This window comes from Ochotona princeps, chromosome 17, assembly GCF_030435755.1.
Source record: "Ochotona princeps isolate mOchPri1 chromosome 17, mOchPri1.hap1, whole genome shotgun sequence".
NCBI lineage: Eukaryota > Metazoa > Chordata > Mammalia > Lagomorpha > Ochotonidae > Ochotona > Ochotona princeps.
Genome location: NC_080848.1, coordinates 36,987,337 through 36,997,993, shown reverse-complemented (window position 1 = coordinate 36,997,993; position 10,657 = coordinate 36,987,337). Strand labels below are relative to the sequence as shown.

At 38.4% G+C, this 10,657-nt stretch overlaps 1 protein-coding gene across 2 annotated transcripts in view; it reads right to left on the bottom strand.

The window, feature by feature from the left end:
- Positions 1-107: 107 nt before the first annotated feature.
- The window catches only part of NSRP1 (nuclear speckle splicing regulatory protein 1), a 41,480-nt gene continuing 30,930 nt past the window's right edge, over positions 108-10,657 (bottom strand). For both annotated transcript variants that reach the window (XM_004593938.4, XM_058675967.1), the window contains 5 exons: positions 10,499-10,555; positions 6,899-7,027; positions 5,825-6,032; positions 5,097-5,205; positions 108-1,539 (listed from right to left, as the gene is read on the bottom strand). In XM_004593938.4, the coding sequence (XP_004593995.2) occupies positions 501-1,539; positions 5,097-5,205; positions 5,825-6,032; positions 6,899-7,027; positions 10,499-10,555 (1,542 nt within the window). In that variant the 3' untranslated portion in view covers positions 108-500. The remainder of the gene's footprint in view (positions 1,540-5,096; positions 5,206-5,824; positions 6,033-6,898; positions 7,028-10,498; positions 10,556-10,657) is intronic.

The window sequence follows — 10,657 nt, the reverse complement described above, 5'->3', positions numbered from 1 at the left end:
CATCGGATGGAAGATCTTCCTCTCTGTCTCTCCTCCTCTCTGTATATCTGACTTTCCAATAAAAACAAATAAACCTTTAAAAGAAAAAAAGTTACTGAGACAAAACACATGATCTGTATTCTAATACATTTCAGAACACAAACTTAACATTCTGCTTCAAATCCACGTTTTATCTGAAATACAGTGATTTATAGAACCAAACAGTTTCTGTAACAAAACCAACATATTAGAAGGGTAAAATGGTTGCAATGCAGCCAGTTTTCCTCAAGTACCTATCGAAATTCAGCCTGTGACACTGGTAAATAAATGTTATACATAAAGTTGACCAAACATTCAAGACTAAAGGAATGATTTTAATTTAAATCTAAACCAACAGTGAGCTTTGAAAAAATATTTTAAAAAATCCTCTCAACCACTGTGAACACATTCCTATATGCTTTCACACACAAGTTCCAGAAGAAACTTTTCTGCTTCCATAGGTCTTAACGTTGGGACAGGTCTCAATCATCCTCTTTTTCAATGTAAGTCTTTGCGTTAACCCGAGCCATTTGTCTTGCTAAGTACCTGTCTCTGGCTGAAATAACAGTTTCTTCAGTGCTTCGCTTTGCAAATTTGTTCATAGACTCGGGCGGTTTCTCCTGTTCTCCGTCGTTCTCTTGCTTTTCCTCTCTGCGTCTATGTTTTATTCCCAGTGATGTGTCAGAACCAGAGGGCTTCTCTGGGTTCCTTTCTTTGTCCTTTTCTAGGTTTCTCGCTTTACCAGATCTTTCCTCATCAAGAAATTCATTCTTTGCCCGAGATTTTGGGTTGTTTTCCTTTCTGTCTTGATTTCTTTCTGGAGACTCAACACTGACATCTTGTTTTCCCCTGTCTCTATATTTATCATTACTTCCACATTTTTCCTTCCTTACTTTTGCATCTTCTTTTGCCTTGCTTTTCTCTTCCCGCTCACTGTGTCGGTCATGACCGCTGCGACATCTATCTCGTTCTTGTTCTTTTGAGGAGTATTTCTCCCTGTCTTTCCCTCTTTTCCATTCTCTGTCATTTCTTTCTCTTTGGTCCGTCTCTTGCAGTTTGTCTTCATGTTCACACCTCTTCCAATGGGAATCTCTGTGACCACTTTCTTTGTGTCTGTGAGACTCTCTCTCTTTTCGGTAATCAGAGTCAACACAATAGTTCTTCTCATCTCTAGTCTGCCTTCTGTGATGATCTTCCCTTTTATCATGTCCTCTTGATTTATAACTTTCTGTGTGGTATTTGGAGCTATGCCCTCTTTCTGCACTAGATGACCTGGAGTGGGTCTGGTTCCTGTGCCGCTTGCAGTCATTCTCTGAGGCCTGTGTCACCCTTTCCCTTCTGTGCTTCGCAGCTTTCTCTTCAATGATGTCATCCTCACTGCTCTGAGCACCAAAGTCACTGTCCGCATCTGGGTCCTCCTCTTTCACATCACTCTGGAGACTGCATTTCTTCTGTGCTGTTCTGTCCTCTGCACTCACTTCATCAGAGTAACCCCTTGACTTCTCTTCCTTTATCCCAGACCTTTAAAATAGGAATATAAACACAAACTGTCACATTATGAATTGTGGTAAGCAAATGTTCGCTTTTCTTCAGTACTTAAAACTACACACAGTAAAACTATAATTATTACTCCTGCAACAATGTGGAGGAATCCAACATGGAGGGAGAGCATGGGGAGGGGTTGGAGAATTTCAGAGCCTATGAAACTGTGTCATAAAATGAAATTTAAAAAAATAAAATAAAGATGACTGAAATACAAAAAACACCTATAATTATATACACCTTTGATTATTCAAATGCAAAAGGGGGCCAGTGTCTACCTTGTACGTATCTACAAAGTAGTTTTTTCAAATCATTCAGAATAATTTCAATATTTGTAGAAGTGATGTGGATAAAACTGTCCTTTATCAGGCCATTACAACCTCAGCCTAGGGTCTGTATAAGATCTTCATTTCTGCTAAGCTTGGATAAATAAATAATAATCAAGAAAAGTAAGTTAAGTGCTGGATCTCAATTCTACCTTTACCTGTGACTGCTGAATTTTTTGTTTCCTTCTAAGAGTATTATAACAATGGTCCTACAAATACATGATTTTTTTTCACCGCAAAATAGTGGTAACTAATTCTAAACAATCATTATTCTAAATTTAAACAGCTCTAACTTCCTGATAAGCTTTGGAACCTATCAGAACAAAATGGAAACAAGAAGTGTTCCTAAGCTCATAGAACATGCGTCATTGAAAAATCATACATGGGTTTCAAAATTTTTGGTACCAAACTGATCTTACCTTTTAATTCCATTTTTCTAGAAATCTTCTGTAGTACCCTCATACAGCAATGTGCCAGCTATCAGAATCAAACACTAAAACTGTATCTATACTTTCATAACTGATAAGTGGTTAATTTACAATGTTTACATGTTCATTTTTATTAATCACACTAACAATCCAACATCTTTGGTTTCTAGGACTGCTGGAAGAACTATCTTGGATAAAGAAACCACTAATAGTAAGAAATTCGATTATGAGACTCTGAGAAATACAGCTATTTAAATTACATGATGTTGACTGGCATTATGATGTAGTGGAGAAGGCAATCCCAAGACTCCAGCTTCCTATATGGATGCTAATTCATGCTCTGGCTGTTGTGCTTGCAATCCAGCTTGCAACCCAGGTTCCTGACAATGTACCTGGGAAACCAGTGGAAAATGGTCCGAGGGTTGTATTTTTTTTTTTTTAAGATTTATTTATTTTTGTTGGAAAGTTGGATATATATAGAGGAGGAGAGACAGAGAGAAAGATCTTATGTCCACAGATTCAATTCCCAAGTGGCCGCAACAGCTGGAGCTGAGCTGATCTGAAGCCAGGAGCTCAAAGCCTCTTTCGGGTCTCCCACGCAGGTGCTGAGTCCCAAGGCTTTGGGCCGTCCTTGACTGCTTTCCCAGGCCACAAGCAGGGAGCAGGGTGGGAACTGGGGCTGTCAGGATTAGAACCGGCACCCGTATGGGATCCCAGTGCGGTCAAAGCAAGGGCTTTAGCCGTTAGGCCACTATCCCGGGCCCGGTCCAAGTGTTTGGAACCCTGCAAGAAGTTTCTGGCTTGGACAGGCCCATTTCTGGCCTCTGTGGCCATCTGGGGAATGAACCAGCACATGGAAGATCAATCTCTTTTTCTCTGTATCAACTATATACTATGGCAAAACCTTCTCACCATTCCTATAATATCCCATAATTTTACTTAAAATCTTCTAGCCTTTTGCTTTCTGGATCAGTTAAGTCTATATTCTTGAAGCACTTAAGTCTATATTCTTCTATAATAGCCAAGTAGCTACACAGTAAAAATCAGTATATTAAATGTGGTTTTCATGACTTAAATTTTAGTTTTTACCTATTTTTAATTAACTGAAATAGCCACAAGCAATGGCTACATATTGGACAATGCAGCTTCAGGTTGTAATATGCTAACCTTACATTTTATGAAGGCTGGATTCTATTTGTAAAAAATTAACTGCTTGGGCTTGGCAGCGTGGCCTAGTGGCTAAGGTCCTTGCCTTGATTCCATATGGCCGCTGGTTCTAATCCCGGCAGCTCCACTTCCTCTGTCTCTCCTCCTCTCAGTATATCTGACTTTGTAATAAAAATAAAATAAAAACCATAATGCTAAGGGAAATGAACCAATCCCAAAAGGTTAAATACCACATGTTTGCCTTAATTTGATATGATGTTATGTATAACAAGTTATGTTATGAATGTTATATGTTGTGTATAAACCAAAATTGAAATGTCAATGAGGTGGTCACAGAAGGTGGATAAGAAATCGCATTTACTTTTACCATATTGGTTACTCATTACTATGTCAATTAATTCCATAATGATGTAAATTTTTGCTGATGGTATGTTGGAGCTTTTAATTGATCGGGATGATACTCTGCTGGCTCTGTCTTCAGACCAGAGAGGGTATACCTAAGAAGCCGTTGAACTTGACTAGACAATAAGATGCTGGACTCTATGTTTGGTATATGCTTGCAATGGGGGAATCTCAACTGAACTTGAACTGTGGTTATGCAACAAGGTGGAGGAATCCACCATGGGGGGAGGGTTTGGGGAGGGGTGGGGAGAATCCCAGTACCTATGAAACTGTGTCACATAATACAATGTAATTAATGAATTTAAAATAAAATTAAAAAAAAAAAATAAATAAATAAAATAAATCTTTAAAAAAAAAATTAACTGCTTTCCTTTTATGTACTAATAGAACATGAATGTAGAATTAAGCTGTCTGATTCCAATGTTAATATATGTGCTGTCAAAGTGAGCACAGATTATGTTGTATGACACTCAATTCTTTCCAAATTTCCACTTAATTCTGATAGCAATCATTGTAAGACACCAGGACCATAAGGTATACCTGTCCTTTTAAGTAAAAACAAAACAGACTCGTAATTTAGTTTTGTTTCCCTTTAAAGGATCATTTATAAGAGCCACAAAACACAGCTAATCACAAATTTTGTACATTGAAAGTTTTATATGTTCAAAGTCCTTGGTTTTGAAGTACTAAATTTAATCACTGAAGTTATTTTGAGGTAAAATATGATAGTTTTTGGTAGCTACAGAAAAATTATCTTTAAATCCATAGGTCTATTTTTTAAATTTTTAATTAATCAATTTGAGAAGCAGACTGAGAACACACATTCCCATGTGCTGACTTACTCCCCAGATGTTCCAAAGCAAACCAAGAGCTGAGAACTTAATCCACGTCTCCCATATGGGGGGCAGGAGCCCATCCATGTGAGCCATCAGTTGCTGTCCCCAGAGTATTCATCAACAGGAAGCTAGAAGTGAGCGTGGAGTCAGAACCCTCATTCAAACAGTCCAAAATGGATGCTTCTTAACTATCAAGCCAAATGCCCATCTTAATCTAGGCGTCTAATTTAAGATTGGGAATTCCTGGCCATTCGTTCAATAAGGTGAGTTTGGCTGACAACACAAAATGCAATGCTGTAATCTTCCATTTTTCATGGGGTTAAAAGTAACTACAGATTATTAACTTTCTTTTACGTATTCTGCATGTGATCTGTTACCTGGCTTCACGAAAGCTACATTCTGGTACCTCCTCTTCACCAACTGCTTGATTTAACAGGTGCCTATAAAATCCACTGAGATCCTTCTGCTTGGTTACATCCAGGCGAGCTAAGAGAAAGCCAAGTGAGAAACCAGCATTAAACAAAGCAAAAACACCACTTTGTTTTGTTTGCACAGTCCTACACTTCACATCTGTGTTAGACAAACTATTCTCTAAGAGGTGGCCAACTATAGCATGCTGCCTATTTTTAGAAATCAATTTTCACTGGAACACAGTCCTGCTCAATTGTTCATGTAGCGTCCATGGCTGTTTTGGTACTACAAAAGTAGAGCTCAGTAATCGTACAGTTCATACACACAAAAAGACAAACATCCTATTATCAGATACCTTATACATAACATGATTGGTAAATATATGCTTAGAAAGAATCTCACAGATTTGGCTTGCTTCTACTTAAAGCTGTAGAGCACTTGCCAATAAATTTGACTTGGCTCTGGAGGAATGACCATGACCAGAATGCTCAAGTAAAGCACTAAGATACTTCTTATGTTCTCCACATTTTCACTCTTTGATTAATTAACATTATTCTTTTTTAGTTTTAGATTTATTTATTTTGACTGGAAAGTCAGATATACAGCTAGGAGAACCAGAGTTCAACGACACAGTAAACTGCTAACCCCATGGCTGCCCTGTGTCCGACTGTCTCTACTCCCGCTCCCATTTTACCCTCCAGGGCAGCAGCTCTCTTTTCTCTTTCTTCCTCTTCAGCTCTCTCTTGTAGTTTTTTCTTATAAGCAGACGTCACAAAGGCCTCTTTATCATCAAATTCTCCCTTTTCCATTTCTCGCTCTCTCTGTATTTTCTTTTCCATTCTTTTTTCCTGTTCCTTCTTTCTGATTTCAACTGCTTTCAGCAGGTTGTGAATATATTTGGGCTAAGGGAAAAATAGAATTAGGAAAGAGCAAAATATATACATATATATATATATATATATATAATAATAGTAATATCCTGTAACAATTTCTCAATAATTAAAATTAGAACAATTAGTTCAAATAGAACTATCTCCTTAAAATTCAAAATAAATTGGGCCCGGTGCGGTAGCCTAGTGGCTGAAGTCCTTGCCTTGTATGTGCTAGGATCCCATATGGGTGCCAGTTCTAATCCCAGCTCCTCCACTTCTTTTCCAGTTCCCTGCCTGTGGCCTGGGAAAGCAGTAGAAGGCAGCCTGGGGTCTTGGGACCCTGCACCCGAGTGGGAGATCCAACAGAAGGTCTTCGGGCTCCTGGCTTCAGATTGGCTCAGCTCCAGACGTTGGGGCCACTTGTGGAGCGAGCCATTGGACAGAAGGAAGATCTTCCTGTCTCTCCTCTTCTCTGTAAATCTGAGTTTCCAATAAAAGTAAACAAATCTTTTAAAAAATTAATATAAATTTACTAGGAAGATTAACACTAATTTTTTTTTTTTAATTTTTTATTAGAAAATCAGATGTACAGAGTGAAGGAGAGAAGGACAGAAAGATCTTTCATCTGTTGATTCATTCCAAGTGGCCGCAACGGCTGGAGTTGACTCAATCTGAAGCCAGGAGTTCCTCTGGGTTTCCCACAATGGGGGGAGGGGAGCGGGAAGGGTGGCAGGGTCCCAAGGCTTTGGGCCGTCCTCGTGGGATCCTGGCACATGCGAGGTGAGGACTTTAGCCACTAGGCTACTGCACCGGGCCCCAATTCACATATTTTAAGATAAGATTAAATTACTAATGCAAGTCAAGATCAAAGAAAGCTTGTATTTCAAGTTACTAACCTTTCGATCTTTACTGAGGAGCAATCTGGGATTACTTTCTTCCTTCTTTTTCTGCATTTCATCATAAATGCTGTCATATTCATACACAGTGGAATCTTCAGCAAGGGCCTTCTGAATTTCCAGTTTGGTCTTAAAAATAAGTTTCAGGAATATGAGCCAGGTAACAGATACCACAAAAAGGTCTATGTATTTCTTACAATGGTTCATATATTGGAAATACATTGTAAAAGTTGCTTCAGCCACATTTCAGATAAAAAAATATGAAAAGTTCTGGAGCAGGATTCCCTAGGCTTGAATTTTATGCTTTCTTAATACTTTTGGTCAAGTTTGTTTTGTCTTTGTGCCTTAACTTTTATCATCTATAAAAGTGAGTATAGTAACTCTAGCAAATTGTGATAATATAATGACCTAATAAATGTAAAATAGCTAAGATATGGCCTAATACGGAGTTAAGCATTCAATAAACATTAACTATTACTATCAGATTCATTTGTATATAATTATTCATATCAAAAGGCAGAAGTCCAAGGTTTAATTGAGAAACACTTCAACCTTATTTTGAAATGCCTATATTGTATATATTTCAAAATAATTTCTGGTGAGTTTCTAAATACAACGTCTTCAAATGTATAACAGTAGAAATAAGTAGTTCCCAGCAGTGGGTGTTGCAGTTCAGTGGGTTAAGCCAATAACTGAGATGCTAGCATCCCTTACTGGAGACCCAATCTAAGTCCCTGGTACCCTGTTTCTGATCCTGCTCCCCCAGTGTGCCTGGGAAGCAGTGGCTCGGGTAGCTGGGTCTGTGTCACTCATTTGGACTGAACCAGCAGATGAAGACACCTCTTGTTCTCGCTTTGCCTTTCAAGTAAAACAACACAACTTTTGAAAAAGGAAAATTCCCAAAGAAGTCATTTACTCGGGGAGTTGGGTTCCTGTCACTTCTGTGAGAGACTGAGTTTCTGGGTATCTGGAGAGTGAAACAATGAGCAGAGGATCACTTTCTGTACTCAGTCTCTCTAAAAACTAAATAAAAATACTTTAAAACTCCCCCAATAATAGAAAAAGACACATTTTGTCATTGACAAGTTTTTGGGACAGTCATCTGGCACAGCAGGTAAGACACTGTTTAGAATGCCTGCATCTCCTTTCAGAGATTGGGTTCAAGCACACTCTGGGAGGCAGCAGGCAGCATGGCTTGACAGCTCAAGTACTTGGGTCTCCTCCACCCAGTGTCAGAGACCCAGACTGAATTCCAGGCTCCGGGTTTTAGCCTGGCCCAGCCTGCTGTTCAGCACATTTGGGAAATGGACCATCAGTTTGAAGATCTTTTTCAAATAAATAAAACACAATTTTTAAAAACCCGACTGAGAGTCTTTGCAAATCAGTTATCACATGAAGTGCCTTTACATGTTCTTCAGGTCATCAAAGTCTTATCCGGACAGTCAGGGCCAGCTCAACTCCTACCAGTTCAATCGGGCCACTTCCAATAAAACTTTAATTCCCAACAATCATTTCCTTTTGAACTCTAGTAGAACACCTCCATAAAATATTTAGCTCTTAATACTACATGCATTGTTATTTCATTCCGGTTGTTTCGCTAACATTAGCCTCTTGACCCAGACTGTGAGTTTTCAGAGGTAGAGTCTACATGCTTTGTCTTTAATTGCTACATTGCCTAACGCAACATGAAACACAAGGAGAACCTTTTTAAAGTGACAGGATAATAACATAACTAATTGATAATTATCTGATATCCCCACTATTTACATACCAACATTTAGACTCTAGAGAGTAACATACATGCAACTGAACCCCTTTTTTTCTGGAATTCTGGTCTCTTAAAATTCTCCAATCTATAAAATTCTGATTCATAGCAGTCTAGTATTTGTTAAGGAATCATTTTTCAATGCTTCTGTATATATATTAAATTATTCTGAGATCACTGATTACATGTTAGACTGTACTTTTAAACTAAAACATTAACATTAAAACAATTTACATAACCTTTACTAATTCCCCAGGAAGGCAGTAAAATACACTGGCTAAAAGTTTGGGCTCTATAATTTCTGCTACTGTGTAGGTCTGAACTTAACTCTAAGATTTACTAATGTGATCTCCTGAAACTCACATAAATGTACTTGCCTTAAATTCCTCGACTATAAATTAAAGATTCTAAGAGCATAAACCTCAGGAATGTTTAAGAATTAAAGATAATTATTCAAAAGCAGTTCCCATGACATTTGGCACATTTAAAGTCTAACAAAATAGACAGGGAATAGATATGAAAAATTGCTAGGAAAACGTAGAAAAGAATTAAATTGGAAAAGAAAGGTATTTTGCTATTATTTCATCACTTTCTGCAGGAGTAAAATCTAACATTTACAAAAAATTAGTAAATGCTAGATCTATTTCTGTAACTATTTTTGTCAGCATAAGGGGCAATCCTTTTTGAGATTTAGAATTCTTAATCAGGTGCCAGCATTTTGGCAGAGCACGTTAAGCCGCTGCCTTGGATAACAGTATCCAACATAAGTACTGGTTCAAGTTCTGGATGCTCCGCTTCTGATCTAGTGCTCTGTTTCATATACCTGAGAAAGCACAGGAACACACTGAAGTTCTTGGGTCCCCACAACCCACGTAGGAGACCCAGATGGAGTTCCAGGCTCTTTGTTTCTGTCTAATCCAGTCGCGGTTGTTGTGGTCGTTCAGTAAGTGAACCAGTGGTTGCAAGAGCTCTCTCTCCCTCTCTCTAAAACTCTGCCTTTAAAATAAATGTTTCTAGTGGGGTGATGGGGGAGGCCGAGTATGAAAGATTTCTTAAGACCACTGGCAGTTTTTAAAAGGAAATATATATTAAAGAAGTGCTTGGAAGCATTAAGGCAGGTCTATTAAAAATTAGCTGATACTCCCCTTTCTTGGTAGTAATTATACAACTGCCAAATCACTTTGGTTATGAGCAGATGGAGGGGTGGGGCACAAGCAAATTCACAAGTAGTAATTCAGTAACAAGAAGCCAAATAATCTACTGTTAAGATTACCGAAATCATCTGAAAGTTACACTGGTTTACCTATAGCACAGAAATAAAAAGCTAATTTTTCATTTAAATAACTTTCCCTTTAAAATTTATACAGAAAAACTACGGTCTATATAAATTAGGAAACATTCTTACATATTCTTAGAAAGCAAGAGTCACGATAAAATCATTTCCATTACATATACTGCTCTGCTTTAGCCTCAGCATCTAGACACTGACAATCAAAAATGTGAGCTGAGGGGGTGGCATTGTGGCACAATGAGGGGTTCAAGTCTCTGCCTTTGATGCGAGCATCTCATATGAGTATTGGTTTAAGTGCTGATTGCTCCATTTCCAACCTAGCTCCCTGCCTGGGAAGGCGGCAGATAAAGGCCCAAGTACTTGGGCCCCTGTCACCATGTTGGAGGCTCAGAGAATTCTTGGCTCTTGGTTTTAGTCTAGTCCAGATCCGGCCATCGCAGGCATTTGGGGAGTGAATCCAAGGACAGCAGATCTACAAACACGTACATCTTTTAAGTAAGTGGAAAGACTTCACTGAGTACATTACGTCACTCTTCTGCCTTACCTGTTTCATGGCCTGTTTTTTAGCAGCTTCCCTTTGAAGGCTTTCACTCACGGAGGTCTATGAAACAAAACATAAGGCACTGTTTACATCAACTTAAATTCATTTTCTAGTATTAGCTGGTTCCTTACTTTTAGTTAAAAGTGAAAAGATAATAAGAAT